At 46.6% G+C, this 19,406-nt stretch overlaps 1 protein-coding gene across 3 annotated transcripts in view; it reads right to left on the bottom strand.

The window, feature by feature from the left end:
* ZNRF1 (zinc and ring finger 1) overlaps nucleotides 1–19,406 on the bottom strand; it is a 104,025-nt gene that overhangs the window by 12,038 nt on the left and 72,581 nt on the right. For 2 of the 3 annotated variants that reach the window (XM_015538011.2, XM_042970563.1), the window contains exon 2: nucleotides 2,175–2,270. In XM_015538011.2, the coding sequence (XP_015393497.2) occupies nucleotides 2,175–2,270 (96 nt within the window). Of the gene's footprint in view, nucleotides 1–2,174; nucleotides 2,271–14,648; nucleotides 16,520–19,406 lie in introns of those variants that run through there. The other variant, XM_042970562.1, reaches the window with a different exon arrangement.

Here is a 19,406-nt window from a genome sequence, read left to right as displayed (position 1 = left end):
AAAATGGAACAGAACTGAGAACAGCTGTAGTTGGGTCTCACGCTGGTTGGTCAACTTCCTCTTCTTCTAAGGGGACTCTGACTCTGAGTGTGGCTTCTGCGGGTGGCTTGTGCTCAGGCTGAGCTGCCAAGCTGGCTCTCCTGTGGAAATGAGGGGAGAGGGACAAGGGCCCCTTCCCTGTGGCTGTGGGCAAGGAGGAGAGCTCCAGGCAGCACGGGGCACTTACAAGTCTCTCGCCTTTCCTGTTCTCCTAATGGGCCATGTGGGTACTTCTCACTCAGGTGGCCCCAAGAGCACTCTGTCCTCCACAGCTGCCCTTGCAAAGTTCTCCCTGATGACATCAAGAGCCCAGTCCTCTCGCGTGGAACCCACTCTGAGGCTGCTTTGTGTTATGACAGCAAGGCAGTGTCTACAGAGAACTCTCCCCAGCAACCCACAGGACAAAAAGCGGTCTTCATGAGGGCTCTGCACATGTGGAGAATAAGTGAACACAGTTTCTGGGCCATGGCTGGGGAGGGCTGTGGGCCACGGGAGAAGACTCCGCTCCCTCCATGGCCCCAGGCAGAGACGAGGAACATGACAAAGTAGAGCTGGAACATCCTTTAAGGAACGTACGCTGACGAGTCTGACAGGAAGCCCAGAGCTCACATGACAAGTTTCAGAGATGTGGCAGCGGTCAGTGTCTAGGGACAGTGAGAGGCTGTCCATAGGGAAGAAGAAGGGCTTCCTGGGCACCAGGTAGCAGATGAAGGGGAAGGAAATGCTGGGGGCAGAGGTGGGGCCACGACGTTCCCTGCGGCTGGTCCTCTGACCTGAGCAAATACGACCAGACTGAGTATCGTGGAGACAAGCAGATAACCGGCCTGCCCACAGGTACTCAAGATCTTTCTGCTGAGCAAGTAAATCAGAGATAAGAGAATAGTAGGGTGTGTTTATAGGAGAACGAATGTCAGATTTGTCAGATTTACCTCGAGGGAACAATCTGGAATCATCAGGCCTCCTGGGCTAACGCTGTGTGGAGGCAGGAGCCCAAGGACCGCTCTGTAAGGAGAATCTACTCAGAAAACCTTCATCGTCAGGAGGGGGTTCAAGCGATCAGAGGCTCACCTCCCATCCAGTCCACAGGCTCTGAGAAATCACAGAACTTGTCCCGAGCACCGCTATGACTTTAACCCCAAAAGGAGCCCCGTGACGGGGCCGGAGCACATGCCCCTCAGATCTAGTGCCTTGCAGAAGGCGCAGTTCTCTGATGAACACGGTTTGAGGACCAGACTAAGCACACGAGAGTGAACACAGGGTGGAAGCCCACGGCACCCAGCACTACACAGAGGCCAGTCCACTCTGGAAAACGAAAGGCAACCAACCCACGGATGGGCTCACATCTTTGAGGGTGACTGTCTCTGATCAATGCCAGCTGTAACTTCCTGAGCACTGACCACGGGTCAGGCTCTGTATTGACGGGTTTTAGGTGTGAATATCTTACTTTGTTCTGACAAAAATCCTCACAGCCAGGTTACTGACAGCTCCATTTCATGGACCTGGAAACTAAACCTCTGCTAAGCTCTTGCCTCTCAGACTGTCCAGTCAGTCAGTGATGGAGGCAGACGCTGATGCTCACTGTCCACAGAGGCACCACATTAGGAACGGCCTGGCCTGGCGATTCTACCTGTTGTGTTCACTGCTCGGCTCTGAAGCAGGAAGCAGTGGGGCCTTGGTGGAGCGACCAGGTGGCAGGTCAGCATTTTGAATCCCTGAAGGGTGTCCACTTGGTGAATGTATTCTGCTGTGGACGCCAAGGCTTAAGCACTCCGTGCACACCAGCAGCACAGATGTCCCCTTCCCCAAGGAGAGGTGGCGTCCCCTCCAGGCCCTCTGCCCTCAGGTGTGTAAATGGGCAAAGGCCGCATCTCCCAACCTGAGGTGCAAGGAACTAAGGGGGCAGAAGCCTGGGCACCCAAGAGACTTCTGGGTGCCACGGGCCTGACCCCTGGGCCGCCTTCCTGCTCCACTCGGCTGCCTCTCCAGCTGGTGCACCGAGACGCCTTCAAAAGTCGGATTCCTCAACACCACGCAGGCATTCCCGCCAGAAAGGGGGGTGCAAAGGTTGCCCAGAACCACTCGAACTCGGGAAGACCCTGAGTTGGAGACTCCCCCACCCCCCGCCAAACCCTTACCATTGTAGGAGAGGCGAGGTTTGCTCAGACACATTATAAAGTGCATTTCCATCTCATCAGAAGCCACAGACTTGGAACAAATGGGGCACTTGAAACCTGAAAGACAGGAAAACGGTGTGAAATGTCTCCTCCAAACCAAGCACGTCCACAATAAACACAGAAACCGCAGATGGCTACAGTCATGTGGGGGTCAGAGTCAACATGGAGAATTACAATCTGGATACACCCTAGACCCGATTTCTCCTTCATTAATTGCTATTTATCACAGCTCCCGAATCCCCCTGTTTCGCCAGTGCTCTCCCTGCGACAGGCCCATCGGTGAAACTTATCAGAAGTCACTGGCAGCTGGTTTGAGTTTTATTCTCCATTTAGATCCTTTCCCCAGGGGCTCTAGTGGGCAGCAGCGATAGGGAGGAATAAAATCCAGGCAAACAAATAATCAGTCTCTGAGTAACAAAGTGTTTAATACCCTTCCTCCTCACTAGCTCCAAACCAGACGGCTGATCACCTGTGGGAGGAAGGCATAGAGCCGTACCTCCTCGACCACCCATGACCAGGTGGCACCTTGCCTCCCTGCGGCTCAGGCAGCTGTCCCCTGAGAGCGTGGAGCAGCAGGGTGGCCCTCTGGAGCCCTCCCAAATGCCACGCACGCCTTGGCCATATGCCACTGACAGGAACAGCTGTTCCACTACACCAGGCAAACACAGGGCATCATGACCCTGCCGTCCCCCTCCCAAGGAAGTCTGGACTGCTTAGACAGCCAAGGGGTTTTACCAGAACTGTGCCCAATTATTGGAGATTTTGGTTGAGAATCTTCTGAGCTGCACTCCATGAATCAAACATAGTCCCTTGAGTTATTTTTTTATAAACAACTTAAAAAATTTTTTTTTAATGTTTATTTATTTTTGAGACAGAGGGAGACAGAGCGTGAGTGGGGGAGGGACAGAGAGAGAGGGACACACAGAATCCGAAACAGGTTCCAGGCTCTGAGCTATCAGCACAGAGCCCGATGCGGGGCTCGAACCCACAAACCGTGAGATCATGACCTGAGCCGAAGTCGGACGCTTAAGTGACTGAGCCACCCAGGCGCCCCTGAACAACTTTTTAAAGATAAACGATCTCCAATTTCCCCCATTTTAATTTTTATTGAAATTATTTTCAAGTGATCATTTCTTTTCTTTTCTACCAGGAAGATCTAAGACCATCAGCAAGTTATTACTTATTTGTCCACATCAAATTTCATACGTCACAGCCTCTCTCTTTTATGACCACAATTCCTACCCACGCAGTTTGGACATCTTAGGTCCGTGACGGCACATCTAAATACCGTTGTCGAGGTTTGACTCTCCTGTTAAACTTTTAGTTGAAGTGTTCCATGCACAGTTTCACGGGATGCTGGTAATATCGGGCAGCAACAATTTCTTCTCAGATAACAGGCTGAGGGCTTGTACTGACTGTCAGCTGCTCCCTCCCGGACAGTGTCTCTCCCAGGGCCTTGTTCATTCTGTATGGAAAGCCCTGTACTTTGACAGCTGCTGGTGCTGAGACAGGAAGCAAGCCAGCTCCCGTGTTCCCATGTAAGGCACAAATACTTTGCTTCAAGTCTTCTCCAAACCCTCCTCTTTTCAGTGACAATGATCCATAGGACCAGACAGAAAATCCAGGGTCCGGTTAAGGACAGACAAAGTGGACCTCACTCCATGGCACAGTCCCCATTCCCCCAACCCTTTCCCTCAAAGATCGTTAGCATCCTGTGTCTCAGCTAAAATGTCTGGTGGGGTGCCAGGGTGGCTCAGTCAGCTAAGCGTCTGACTCTTGGTTTCTGCTCAGGTCATGATCTTGCAGTTGGGGAACTTGAGCCACTCACTGGGCTCTGCAATGACAGCGTGGAGATTGCTTGGGATTCTCTCTCTCTCTCTCTCTCTCTCTCTCTCTCTCTCTCACAAAATAAATAAATTAAAAAAAATAAAAACTAAAAGTCTTGCAAATGCTATCAATCCAAGGGCTGTATTTTCTGATCTCCGGGTGGTTATGAATCTATTAATAACAAAACCAGAAGACTGTAAAGAAACATGGTGAGAGAGGGTCCATTCTAAATTTTCAGCCAAAACCAGATCTCAGATGTGTCAGGCTGATTCTTTTCTAACTCAGGTCAGAAATCTACAGACCCAGTGTGGCATATGTGGTGGACAAGGGAGTAATGCACTTGAGTCTTGTAGGACAAGGATGTCTTCACCTCTAACCTAAGTCTCTCTGCATCCTTGGATCTGCCCTCAGGCCCGGGCCCTGCAAAGAAGTTAGTATTAAGTAACATCCCACAGAATGACCAACCATTGGGAGATTGTCTTATTTTCTTCAGAGATTCCTTCATCTTTTTTTTCTGACTCAAAAGACCAAGGTTTTACGACTTGGTGACTACAGGACTTTTCTAGTTTAAACTTGCTACGTTGGCACACTGTCTGCAGGCCGAGGGCTCCGCGCTGGCATGCCAGGGTGGACGTGCTCTGGACCTGCCCCTCCAACGCCAGGCCCTGATACAGTCACTAGGAGGTGCTCAAGCGAACTGTTGCTACTGATAAAAGGCCTTACACTTCACATTACTCACTTTTCTGACACACTAGAGCAGATTCATGGTTATCACTATAATAGCATCAATCATCCCTCATCCCAACATGATTCCCAGAATGCAGGAGCGGGAGTCGAGTTACAGCTAAGGTAGTGGGAAGTAGGCCACCCAACAAGAAGGCCTACAAGGAAATGTCACCGGACATTTATGTCCTAGAAAAACAAACTCCCAGGTTTAGGCCAGTACCTTCCTTGTAAAGACAAAGAGGCCTTGAGGGAAGACATCAGCTCAAACACCTGAGGGGGTGGGGCTGAGACCAAGTCAGATTTCTTAGCTTGCAATCTAAAGTCCTTTCCATCAGGGAAGAAGGAACCCACCACACGTGTGATATTGTGATTTATGATAAGACTATGTATTTGGTCTTTGTCCTGTTTCTGGCACAGAGTTTATAACACCCTGGGAATTCCCTAACATAATAAGACCAGTAGTATTTGGTCTTTTGTCACTGGTTCCCAAAATAGCTCCAGAGCCAGTAAGGTAAAAGGAATGTCTTGTTATTCATAATGAGTCCCTTTCAACCACACCAGAATTTATGTTAATGAGGTGACTTTGGGAAGGTCCCTGGTACACTAAAGATGGGGGGCTAGTTCCAAGGGGAACCAACCAGCTCATCAGAAGGTCTGAACTTTCGGTCCTGCCCCCAACTTCTGGGGAAGTGAGGGGCTAGAGATGGAGTTCAATCACCAGTGGCCAATGATTTCACCAGTCATGCCTATAGACCGAATCACAGGGCTGAGAGAGCTTCAGGGTGGTGAACACGTAGAGCTTCCGGGAGGGTGGTGCCCCCTGGACAGGTTATGGGGGCTCCACACCACATCCCCATACCTCATTCTTTTTTTTTTTTTTAACGTTTTTTATTTATTTTTGGGACAGAGAGAGACAGAGCATGAACGGTGGAGGGGCAGAGAGAGAGGGAGACACAGAATCGGAAGCAGGCTCCAGGCTCCGAGCCATCAGCCCAGAGCCTGACGTGGGGCTCGAACTCACGGACCGCGAGATCGTGACCTGGCTGAAGTGAGACGCTTAACCGACTGCGCCACCCAGGCACCCCCCCATACCTCATTCTCAGCATTTCTTCCATCTGCGTGTCCCTGACTTCTACCCTTTTAAAACGAAATGGTAATCAAGTAAGTAAACTCTTTCTCTGAATTCTGTGAGCGGCTCTAGCAAATTAAATGAACCTGAGAAGGGGGTCGTAGGAACCACTGATTAAGAGCCAGTTGGGCAGAAGCATAGGCGACAACATGGACTTGGGATTGGTGTCTGAAGTGGGGGCGGTCTTGTGGGATGGAGCCCTTAACCTGTGCGGTCTGATGCTACCTCTAGGGAGACAGTGTTGAAATTGAGTCAACTGCTTGGCGGTGCTGGGAAACACACTTCAGAACAGGGTTTTAAGAAAGAGGTGGGTTGGGAAATATTCCATCTGGCGAGGGAGCAGCACTGTGGTAGCAAGAGACCTGTACTTTAGTGAAAGCAGGGTTAGTGCCACTTTAATCACCTACCTCTGGAATGGGGGTGGGTAGGGATTGAAAAATAACTCAGTCTATTATGTGAGTGGGCAATGACAAGACCACCTGGGCTTTCCAGGCTCAAGATGTGGAAAGTAATCTACCCTCCCCAGACCTGTTTCCTCACCTGAAAAATAGAGTACTTTCCCTCACTCTTGAAAGGATCAAATGTGGGGAGCCTGGGTGGCTCAGTCAGTTAGGCATCTGACTCTTGATTTCGGCTCAGGTCATGATCTCACGGTTCATGAGATTGAGCCCCGCGTTGGGCTCTGCATTGACAGAACAGAGCCTGCTTGGAATCCTCTCTCTCTGCCCCTTCCCCTGCTTGTGTTCTCTCTCCCCAAATAAATAAACTTAAAAAAAAATGGATCAAATGAGATAATAAACCTGAAAGCACACGAAGAAGCTAATCAAATGTATCATCGAGCCCGGCAGTACTTAATGAGGAGGAAGGAAAAGGAAGGCTGGGGAAGGATCTGGAGGGCGTAGAGGCCACGGGTCATGCCAAGTGTGATGGCAGGGGAAGGGGCAGGAGCTGTCTCTGCTTGTCCCACCTCTGTTTCCTCTGAACTTCTGGAGCGCTGTGCACGGCACTTTCTACACTGCCAGTGTGGAACAATGGTCCCTGTTCAGCCTCTACGGCTCCCACTCTTGCCTGCGATGACAAATAACAGCTCACATTTATGGAGTCGTTACTGTGAGCAGCCACTGGACTTTATGTGTTTCCTCATTTACCGTAAAACAGAGTGGGTACTGATCTTCACTTTGCAGAAGAGGACACCAAGGTGACAGAGCCAGGGAGCCAGAGCAGGCACACAGCACCCGGGAAGACTGACCACCCAGCGTGTGCTCTGCTTGCCGGGCTGTGCGACAGGCAGGATGGTCTAAGGAGGAGGCGTCATATGGCAAAAGGATGGTAAATGCTACACAAATGCTGGTGTCACTTAGTAGTAACTTCAAAGCCTCCACACCGTCCCAGCAATTTCTTCTGAAGCATCGTGGGCCTGGATAATCCCATAAACTGAAACAATTGATAATGTTTTTTTCCTGGGAATTCCGTTACTTTGGAAGGACGGAACTATGCCTTCTACTTGGCGCTGAGCCTGTAGCACTGGTTTCAAGACACTGAATTTGCAAATTACCTTTTAAATAGAAAATAAACGACAAAAGGCAAGAGAGATGGAGAGCCAAGGGGAGAAAACTATTGTCCCCACCTTCTTTCCCGAAAGGTCATCCGATGATCAAGATGGACGCTACCACTCTACTGCCCCAATCTTTTCTTGTAATTGTCCAGTCTCGATTCAGCATCAACAGCCCTATGGAATGATAAACACTGTGATCTTTACGAGCTATCTGAAGGTTAAAATATCTAGGAAATTTTGATACCATTTTGGAAAGCAGTTCAAGTTCAAGCCAAATTAAAGTCAGCCCTGTGAACAAAGACAAACCAAAGGTCTGCAAAGTCACTCAACTGACGAAATTTTGTGACATTTTGTAAGGGCCCTTCATCAGCACTCAGGAAGCGTGCACAGGAGATGCTTTCTTTTCCTTCACGACAAAGCTACAGGTGGAGCCTCTGGGACACTCCTTAACTGCATCTGAGACCAGACTGCCCACCACGCCCCGGAGCTGGGCGACAGACAGCAAGCACACCCAGCTGCTTTCCCTTCCCTATCTTTATTTTCTTTCAGAGGCAGTGCCCTGCACGTGTCGGGTCTTCAATATTTGCCAATAAGTGGGGGAGGGGAGGGAAGTGTCAGCTAACTCAGGCCTGCTGGCCAAGTCTGACCGTGGGGCCCCGACGCCATCGTCTGCTCCCACCAGGCCTCAGCAGAAGTGAGGAAGTTACATGGTTCCTTGTGCTTCTCTGCCAACCTCTCGAAATGAGGAAGGAATCAATGACAGGGCACCAAGGGGAATTTGTCTGCAATTACCCGATTCTGCGCCGGGCGGGCTCTACCAAGCAAATGCTGCTACAGGATTTCTCCGCCCCAACCTACAGGCGCCCTTCTAATGGAGGCCTCACTTCTGTTCCTTCTCTTGTCATCAGATCAGCCCAAAATTATACAGCCAGAACAGCCCACGAGAGTGTGATCAGCCAGAGCCCAGCTGCTTCCTGTCTTTCAATAGCAGATTGCGTAAATGAGGGAATCCTCAGCTGGGCTACAGACCAGAGCTCCTGAGAGAAGACAAGCTCCCACTCACCACCCAGTGCAGGGCGTTGACCCCTGTAACTGCAGGGTCAGGGTAAGCCCCACTGGTAGGTGAACCAACAGAGACCCGAGAAACATGCACATGGTCATGTACAGGATGCATCTTCCTTCACCTGGGTCCTTCTGACGGGGCAACTGAGGAAGGACAGGAGCACTGGCTCAAGTTACGGCTCTCTCAATCCTCCACGACATTGATCTTGTGATGTAAACCAAAGTTTTTCTCATTTCCCAAAACTGCAACCTTCTCCTTTAAGACCTGATTTCTCGGGCGGGGCGGGACGTGTGCTCTGCATGTTGCCCCAGTTCCCTCCCTGACCCTCCCTCCTATGCTGATGCGCTATTTTAACGCTGCCCCAGTTCTGCCTGTCTCTGGGATCACCTAAAGGGAGAAATCTAAAGAAGCAACCGGGGAAAAGGCAGCCAGGCCGTCCAGGCAGGACCTGCCGTCCCGGGGAAGAGGGGCTGATGCAGACTCCTCTCCCCCAGAGAGGACTACCCTCAACACTGCAGCCCTGTTCAGTTCCAACTTTCCAGCCTGGATCTTTCCCTCTCACATCCTGTGGTGTTTGTCTATGAAATGAGACTTGACTAAACGAATGTGGTTAAATGGGATGTATTACAAAAGAAAGATCAAGGGGTAACACAGGATGACTATCTTTGACATTTCTATACTGCTGAAGAGATGTGTCCCCACGAGCAGATACCCCATTCTTCACACACATTTTCTCCCCCAAATCCTGAGCAGTAACTGGAAACCAATGCGCAATTTAGGAGTTGGTAAGGTGTGGGTCAATCTCTCCTGGAGAACATTCTGGACAGGGGAAAGGCTCAGCAATTCTGACTTGCTTTTTTCAGTATCTCCCTTCTGGACTCAGCCTCTGTACTTCCATTCCAGGGGGGATGCTCACCTGGTGCCCCAGCAACCAAGAAAATTCCCGCAAGTAGATATCAGAAGAGAGCCACACTGATACCTAAAATCAATTTAATGTGTGTGTGTGTGTGTGTGTGTGTGTGTGTGTGTGTGTGTATGTGTCTATGTTTTAACATGTCTGTTGTGATGGTTAAGTTTGTATGCCAACTTGACTGGGTCATGGGGTGCCCAGATACTTGGTTAAACATTATTTCTAGGTGTATTTGTGAGGGTCTTCCTGGATGAAATGAATGTTTGAATTGGTAGACTAAGTAGATTGCCCTCCCCAGTGTTGGTGGGCATCGTCCAATCCATTAGAAGAGCTGAAAAGAATAAAAGGTGGAGAAAAAGAGATTTTCAGCTGTCTGCCTGACTGAAATGGGACACTGGTCTTCTGTCCTTGGACTGGGACATATACCATTGGTTCTCCTGGTTCTTAGGCCTTCAGTTTTGAACTGGAACCAACGCCAAAGGGCATTCCTGGACCTTCAGCTTGCAGAAGACAGATCATGGAACTTCTCAGCTTCCATAACTGTATGAGTCAGATTCTTACAATATGTCTCTTTGTCTGTCTTTCCCTCCCTCCTTCCCACTACCACTGGTTCTGTTTCTCCAGAGAACCCCATACCTCTACTTATTGAATTGCTAAACAATAAAGTTTAAAAGAATGACAACATCAAATGCTGGCAAGGATGAAGAGCAACTAGAACTCTCAGATATTGCTGGCAGGAGCTATTTGGGGAAATGGTCTGGTAGTTCTTTATAAAATGAAACACACCTAGCCTGACCCAAGCAATTCCTTATTTAGATATTTACCCACAAGCAGTGAAAACATAGGTCTACAAATAGATGTTTGTAAGAATTTTCATCAGAACTTTATTCATAACAAGCAAAAACTGGAAATAACCCAACTGTCCATCAATAGAATGGGTAAACAAACTGTGGCATCATGGAATACAAGGGAACACAATGGAACACTCCTCAGCAATAAAAAGCATGACTACTGATATATGCAAAGCATGGATTAATACTAAAAACATGCTGAGGAAGGATACAAAAGAGCACATATTATGATTCCAAATATATGAAGCTTTAGAATAGGGAAAACTCTGTAGTGGAAAAAACCAGGACAGTGACATCTCCAAGAAGAGGTAGGAGTTGGGGTAGCAATTAACTGAAACAGGGATGAGCGACCTTTCTGGGGTGATGAAATGTTCTCTATCATGAGAAAGATTTGGTTTATACACATGCACATACATGTCAAAATTCAGTGAATGTACACTTATGATTTGAGATTTCACTGTTTGCAAATTTTACCTCAACCAGAAAAAAACTAAGCAAATACTGAACTGTAGTTAATGGTACACATGCTAAAGCATTAAGAGGGCTGTGTACTGACATCTACATTAAAATGAAATGCATAAAAATGATGTATAAGTTAACCTTCTTTCAACTTTTCTGTACATGTGAAATTTTCATTATAAATCACCAAGAAAAGTATCAAGCAGTGAGATGTGTGTGTGTGTGTGTGTGTGTGTGTGTGTGTGTGTGTGTGTTGTGTGCATGTGTGCCTGCATCAATTTAGCTACAGTGGTCAGGGAAGGCCCCTCTGAGGGTGACAGGTGAGCAGAGAACTTGGTGTGTTAGAACAGTCAAGGCCAAGTCATAAGCACATTAAGTACCAGGGGCAACAGGTGACAGCGGGGACAGGCTCTTTCACTATCTATGCTCAAATAAATACCTTTTTTTTTATTCTGATCTTGTCTGGGTATAGGATTCTTTTTTTTTTTTTTTCTTCCAGCTTTATTAAGGTCTAATTAACAAATAAGTGTATTTAAAGTGCACAATGTGATGATTTGATATATGTTGTAAAGCATTCCCACAACTGAGTTAACATATGCATCCCCTCATACATCTACCTTTCCTTTTGGGTGAAAATACTTAAGATCTTAGCAAATTTCAATTATACATTGCAGGATTTTAAGGTTTCAGGTCTTGTACTAAATTCTTTAATCCACTTTGAGTTGATTTTTGTGTATGGTTTAAGATAGGGATCCAGTGTCATTCTTTTACATGAGATACCCAATTTTCCTAACACTACTGAACAGACTATCCTTTCCCCATTGTGCATTCTTGGCACCTTTGTAAAAAATTAATTGACCGTATATGCATGAGTTTATTTTTGGCCTCTATTCTGTTCTATTGGTCTATGTGTCTGTTTTTATGCAAATACCATATTGTTTTGATTACAATAGCTTAGTAACATAGTTTGAAATCAGGAAGTGTGATGCCTCCAGCTTTATTCTTCTTTCTCAAGATTGATTTGACTATTCGGGGTCTTCTGTGGTTCCATACACATTTCAGGATTGTTTTTCCTATTTTTGTGAAAAATGCCACTGAAATTTTAATATGAATTGCACTGAATATGTAGATCACATTTTAACAATATTAAATCTCCCAATCCACAAACATGGAACTTTTTTATTTATTTGTGTCTTCTTCAATTTCTTTCACCAACGTCTTATAGTTTTCAGTGCACAATCTTTCACTTTCTTAAATTTATTACTAAGTATTTAATTGTTTTTGATGCTATTGTATACGGGAATGTTTTCTTAATTTCTTTTTCTGATATTTCATTGACTTTACTGAATTTGTTTATTAGGTATAACAGTGTTTTGGTGGAGGCTTTAGAGTTGTTTTGTTTTTTTGTTTTGTTTTGTTTTTAAGTAGGCTTCGTGCCCAGAGCAGGGCCCAATGTGGGGCTTGAACTCATGACCCTGAGGTCAAGACCTGAGGTGACTCTCCGCCTCTCCCTCACTTGTGTTTTCTCCCTCTCTCTCTCTGAAAACAAATTTTAAAAACTTTAAAAATTTAAAAACTTTAAAAAGGCACCTGGGTGGCTCAGTCAGTTGAGCGACCATCTCTTGGTTTCGGCTCAGGTCATGATCTTGTGGTTCATGAGTTCGAGCCCTGCACTGGGCTCCACGCTGGCAGTGTGGACCCTGCTTAGGATTCTCTCTGTCCCTCTCCCCTCTTGCATTTTCTCTCCCTCCCTCTCTCTCTCTTTCAAAATAAATAAATCTTAAAAAAACAACAACAAAAAAAAACCCCAAAAACCTGAGCTGAGATCAAGAGTAGGATACCTAACCGACTGAGCCACCCAGGTGCCCCTTTAGAGGTTTTTACGTTATGTCATCTGATGTTTTACTTGTTCCTTTCCAATTTGGATGACTTTTGTTTCTTTTTCTTACCTAATTTCTCTGGCTAGGACTTCCAGTATTATGTTGAATAAAAGTCTGAGTATAGATCATTGAGTTGCTTTCCTTTTCTCCCTCAACGGTCCACAGATAAACTTCTGCCATAGTCTCGCTTCTTGGTGTTGCAAATAGAAAATGTGATACCAGTGTGATTCTTTTTCCTTTGTAAACGGTATGTTCCTTTGGCCTGAAAACTTGAAAGATTTTTCCTTTCATCCTCAGAGTTCAGTTATTTTACCAGGATATGCTTAGATGTGCCTTAGTTATTTCCCCCAGTGGTAAGTCATGAGTGCCGTTCACCAAGTATTTCTGGCATTCCTCCTTCCAGCTATACATTATAGTAGGACTGCGCTTGCTTATTACTCCCTTTTGAAGGTAAAGGTGGGTTGTGATTTGCCTGGACTAGTGAAATGCAAGAGGAAGGGACGTACGCACTGCCAAGCAGACTTTAAGCACTAGCTCACCGTCGCCACACACCTGCACTGCCGCATTGGGATGGACCCTCTACCACCTCAGCTTCCTGAGGACCAACGAGCAGACCACCACCCCACGCCCCCCACCCCTTGACCTGTTGGATACTGCAGTGTGGGGGAAAAAAATCAATGTGTGGAGTTCAACTATTGAGCTTGTGGCACTGTTACTACATTACAAATCTAGCTCTAGCCTGTCCTAATACACTCTTCCTCTACCTCTTCCTCCTTCTCGTATTCCTATTAGTTGTATGACAAATGTCGTGGTTACATCTTCTAGGTCTCTCACCTCTTCCATCACTTCTATGTCTTGGCATTTTCTCAGGAGCTCGGCCTTTCTAACTCCTTCTGGGCCGTGGCCGCCCATCCCCTGCTTAGCTGGAAGAGGTAAACAGCTGGCACTGGAAGTCAAAAAGATGAGACGTGCATTCCAGCCACTATCTTCCCAGAATCCTCTCTGTTTGGATATTCATATTCTGCTTTTTAAGTATACAGACTTCCTTGCATCAGCAACAATCCGCGTACTTGTCATTTTCAATGTCTATGCATTCTATAGTGACAATGTGCTTAGCTCTTTTCTTCTGTGGGTGTTTAGATTCTCAATTTTTACCTACTATAAAGATTCTCTCAGTAGTGTTCTCCATTCTCTACTCTAAGCACAGTATATTCCACCCCCAAAATATTTTTGCTGTTTCTGGATTCTAGGCTGACGGGTTTGAAGGAAAGAAAATCCTATCAGGAGTCAGAACAACCAGGCTCTCCCAGTCACTAGCCAGGTGGTCTGGTGCAAGACACTTAGCAGTATCTGCATAGTGCCCAACACTGTTCTAAAGCCCAATCAAAGACGGATGTGCGAGTGTTCTGTGCAGAGAAAAAGTCATGTGGAACGTGGAGTGGCCATTTTACCAGGCTGTACTCAGTACAGCTCAAATATACTGAGGCTTACTGTTAACATCTGCCTAGTTGAGGAAACTCACAAATTCTTCAGGCAAAGAAATGGAACATGAGCTGACCCTACATAGTATATTTTGTGGACTCTAAGGTGGTCATCAATTTAAAGACACCGTTATGAACCTTCAAGAGAGGAAAAAACTCCTGCCAATTATAATTTTAAGATGTGACTATATGACACATCTTGATTTTCGAGTTGTTAAATTGTGAAATGTATGTGCCTTAGAATCAGTGAATATATGAAAAATACATATATGGGTATTTAAAAATATATACAGACTGGGGGCGCCTGGGTGGCTCAGTCGGTTGGGCGTCCAACTTCAGCTCAGGTCATGATTTCACGGTCCATGAGTTTGAGCCCTACGTTGGGCTCTGTGCTGACAGCTTGCAGCCTGGAGCCTGGTTGGGATTCTGTGTCTCCCTCTCTCTCTGCCCCTGCCCTGCTCGCATTGTCTCCCTCTCAGAAATAAACGTTAAATAAACAAACAAATAAATAAATAAAATATATACAGAATGAATCCCAATCATATACCCAATACATGTAGTATTCCTGTTCATTTGCTGCAAATGAAAACAGGCTCAATGAAGATATCTACAGAGGGAACAAAGGGAAGATCTGTGTGCATGGATATGTGCCTGATGACATCAAACCCACCCTACTGCTACAGCAATTCTAGGCAGGTGGAGCCCGACAGCAGCATTCCAGTCAAGTGAAGAATAGGAAAGGCATTTGCCAGGAACCAGAGCTATGGCTACTAATTAGTTCTGTTCCCTTTGACACTCTAACCCATTTCTTCCAGACAGAGGCCCTAAAAGGTCTGCTTAGGAGGGAGTGTTGGGGAGAGGGTTAAGTGGGGACCTGAGGGTCTGACGACCCAAGCCTGAGGTATGAATACAGAAAAAAGCCTTAGAGTGAGCATGATCAAGTCCCCAACTAGGAGCCAGGAAAGATCAGTGTCAAATTATAATCCTTTGTCACCTGGCTACCATGCTTAGGCAAGTTTAGAGGCATCCAATCATGATTTGAAAAGTATGCATGTAGACTCCAGGTGAACATTTGGCTTTTGTTTTAGAGAGGTCTTATTTAAAGGACGGATCATGGATTATAAGAGGAAGATGATCTAACATCTAAAGAGTCAAGCCAGAATTTCTTTAAATTCTTAGATATTAGTGATCACCCAAAAGCTAGGCAACGGGAGAAACAGGTCCGGCCAGGAAATGACTAGTTACTAGCTGAATATCATGTTTTCCTCTCATTGGCTGCCCCAACTTCATTCCAATCCTTTGTATACCACACACCTATGGGCCTTGGACCCAATACCCGTAGCCACTGTTGGAGTGGGCCTTCCAGTGTCTGGGCAATGCCAGAGAACACTCTTAGGAGTGGGCAGAAATCCTCAGCCTTTTCTTCCTAAACTCAACAGCAATGAGTGGGGCCAAGGTGATGTGGGTCACCTCAAAAAAGACAAAGGGAACAATAAAATCTGGTCTTGAGGCAAAAAAGGGCAGTTATTACCTGCAGAGGATCTGTGGACTGATGAGCAACAGAAGGGGGTCTCACTTCTTCCAATTCCAGAGGGGGACACCGTCTGAGCAGGACACCAGCCGCGCAGGTCTACCGTCATTCACAGCAGTGCCCACAGCCCGGACTGTGCTGAGAATCACCCTATCACTGGCCTGGTTCTCCCCTGTTTATACTCTTTTTCAAGTCCTGGGGTCTTGACTGATTTATTTAAAAAAGAACCTTTAACGAACTTTGTTGTTGTTTTTTTTAACTAAAGTGTGCATATGTATGCTTTTGGAGGTGGAATTGGAGACGAAAAGGAGAGTAAGGGAAGGGACAGAGAAGGAAAGTCTCACACAAAATCTATACAGAATCAATAGTTAATTTCTGAGCTTCTGAAGGCATTGTCTACCCTAGCGTCCATATGGCCGATGGGAATTTCACTTGGAGAGAAGGAAAACAGGTGAATGTACTACTATATCATGTTCAACCAGAATCCGACTCACCAGGCAAATGGACGTGACACTCAACGGCTAAGTGACGGCTCATCGTGAAAAACACCATTTGCCTGGCCCTATCGATGCCGACAGCCCCGGCCTTCCTGGAGGTCTGCTGGCAGGCTCTTCCGCAGCTCCCAGTGTCCTCTCAGGATGCAGAGCGCGTGCTGCGGTACCCCCTTCCTGACAACTACCCCCTCCAGCCTGGGCCCTGGCACGCAGCACTTCTGCAGGCTGAGCTCGGTTACTTGGCAGAGTGAATGTTGGCTGGCTTCTTGCCTGGGCCTAGACCTGGCCCCTTCCCAGCAGGGCATCCTCTGCTCAGCTGTACCTCCAACGCAGAGGTAGACGGAAGCAAGGACTCGGAGGACACAGTCCTTGAGGCCACAACTGTGCTTTGAAATGGAATCTAAAGAGGAAGAAGCCGAAGAACAGAATGGGGCTGTTTTGATAGTCTGATAGCAGTAGAGCGATCCATCTTATCAAAGGGAACTGTAAGGGTAAGAGAAGACCTTCATGCTTCAGCCTTTGCTTTTCTGTCATCCACGGCCGTGAGTACCGCAGAGGAGGAGATGGAAAGACCCTGGAGAGCTCTGAGGTACTGACCAACCAATGAGTTCAAAAAGGATTCCCCAGGGACCCTCCAGACACAAAGCATGAGCTAGAAGGATCATGAATTCTAAGCTTCCTAAAATAGTGTATGACCACTATCAAGACATATAAAGTGTGCTACTGGACTGGTTTTCTTCATCTCTGGTTCAGATTACTTTGAGTCTGGTAGACAAACAGGGGAGAGGGAGAGGGGACAGCAAGAGGAAGACACTCCGACGTGGTGGCAGAAACAAGGCAATATCTCACAAATCCCTATTCACGGTACCAGTGCCGGGTGAAGAAAGTCAGGGGTCTCCTAAGGAAACGTAATCTGGCTGGCAGGGCAGCCAAACACTGTGATATGATGTGACATATAGAATCACATGTATGTCAGTGGACAAGATGTCAAGCCAGCAGGCTGACCCTGTACTGCGCCTTACACGCATGTATGAAACGGGAGGACCACATAAACTGGGAAGTCCTTCTGCATGCTGACATTTTTGGCTTGGTGATTATTTTTGCACAGATTTTAACATCCCCTCATTTCAAGTCAGTACATCCCTTCACAAAATATTGGCATCGGGAACCTAAATACCCATAAATATCACTTAATGAAATCCGTGGAAGACAAAAGAATCAACAAACAAAAAAACGAGCAACCAAACAGAACGGAACAACATGGGTCTGGACTCAGAATTCTGGCATTCAAGTCCCAAGTGACGTCGCCAATGCCGAGTCACCTAGCTTCCGTGAGCTCCCCATTTTTTAGTTTGGGCAGCCTAGCCATTAGCAAAAACATATGTGTAAAAAGCCATACAAGCGTGTGACAGGCAGAATAATGGTCCCCCAAATACGTCCAGATCCTAATCCCGGATACCTGGGAATGTTACTTTCCATGACGAAAAGGGCTCACAGATGGGATAATTTAAGGATCTTAGAACAGAAGATTATCCAGGATTAACCAGGGAGGCCCAGTGTAATCACAAGTCTCCTCCTTAGAAGGGGATGAGACTGACCTGAGAATCAGGGGAGCAGACATCAGAGTCAGATGTGAAGATGCTAGGCTGTGGGCTTTGAAGAATGGAAGAGGCCATTGAGTCAAGACAAGCAGGAGCCTCTACAAGCTGGAAAGAGTGAGGGAACGGCTTCTGTTCTAGAACCTCCAGAAGAAATGCATTCCTGCCAACACCTTGATTTTAGCCCAGTCAGACCATTTCAGACTTTAACCTCCAAAAATGTAAGAGTAAATTTATGTTATCAAATTTGTGATAAGTTGTTATAGCAGTAATAGGAAATGAATGCAAAATATTTTAGGAGACATGGTTATTCTCCTAAAGGATTGAATTTTAAAAGGGGGAAGTAGCTGGGGTTCCCTGACTCTCCTAAAAATTACTGCAGCACGATATCATCTCTTGAGGCCAGCCATCTGCCACACTCAAACAGGATGAGCAACCAAGTGGGTCAGTCTGTCTGTCCATTCATTTTTACTCTAGTTATTAAGGGGTTAGGAAACACGGTGAAACACTGAATATAATTTCTACCCTTGAGGAACTGATAATCTATTAGGGAAGAAGAGAGATAACAAGGCCACAGAGTTCTTATTCTTTCTGCCATTTTCCTAGCCTTAGGTGACTGTCTAGTGGATGCACTGAACATGCAGCTTCTTGACCTGAACACTTCTAGAACAGACACCATAGGATCCATCAACCTGAAATAATATGCCAGGTTCTGTGGTAGGTATGTTTTTTTTCTGGGGAACAGATCCATAGCCTGTCAAAAGGTTTAGGTTTGTAACCCCAAAGTTCAGAACCATTTGTGTAATAAAAGATTACAGATAAAAGATTATCCACTATTTTGAGATATTTTGACAACAGTGCAAACACTTAGGACTTACTTTTAGTATGGAGAAGAGGGCCCGCCAAGAGAAAGAGAAAACTGAACCAGGCCTTCCAGGGCTCCCTACCTCATGATCAGGGTCATTTAACATTTACTAAAGCACACCAGAGGGCCACTTACAAGTTCCACTAAACACATTTTCCCGGGGCGCCTGAGTGGCTCAGTCGGTTAAGTGGCCGACTTCGGCTCAGGTCATGATCTCGCGGTCCGTGAGTTCGAGCCCCGCGTCGGGCTCTGTGCTGACAGCTCAGAGCCTGGAGCCTGTTTCAGATTCTGTGTCTCCCTCTCTCTGACCCTCCCCCGTTCATGCTCTGTCTCTCTCTGTCTCAAAAATAAACGTTAAAAAAAAATTAAAAAACAAAAAAACCCAAAAACACATTTCCCTCTCTACCGAGTCCGCATACATGTGCTAGTCCCCAGCGTCTACAACACTCTCAGTATCACCCACACCTTCGGCAACTGCCCCATTTACAAAGAGGAACACCAACAAGGAGTTATCTGCGATCGCCTTCTTCACTTCCTCTCCTTCCATTCCTTTTGAACTGGCCCAACCCCCAAAACTGCCATTACCAAGATTACCAAGGACCTCTCCATGGTGCTATCCTAAAGTCAATTCTCCAACAATCAGCAGCATTTGAGAAAGGTGACCCTCCTCCACCTGCCCCCACCACGTTGTTACACTTGCTTTTTGGTCCCCTATGATGCCCTTTCCTCTGACACCTGCTAGTTCCCTCTCACCTCCTTCGACAACCCCTCTAACAGACACCAATCTCGGTCCACCCTCCCCAGACCAATGTGTTTTATTTTCT

This window comes from Panthera tigris, chromosome E2 (assembly GCF_018350195.1).
Source record: "Panthera tigris isolate Pti1 chromosome E2, P.tigris_Pti1_mat1.1, whole genome shotgun sequence".
Taxonomy (NCBI): Eukaryota; Metazoa; Chordata; class Mammalia; order Carnivora; family Felidae; genus Panthera; species Panthera tigris.
The sequence above is the reverse complement of the archived record's forward strand: the minus strand, read 5'-3'. Positions and strand labels throughout refer to the sequence as shown.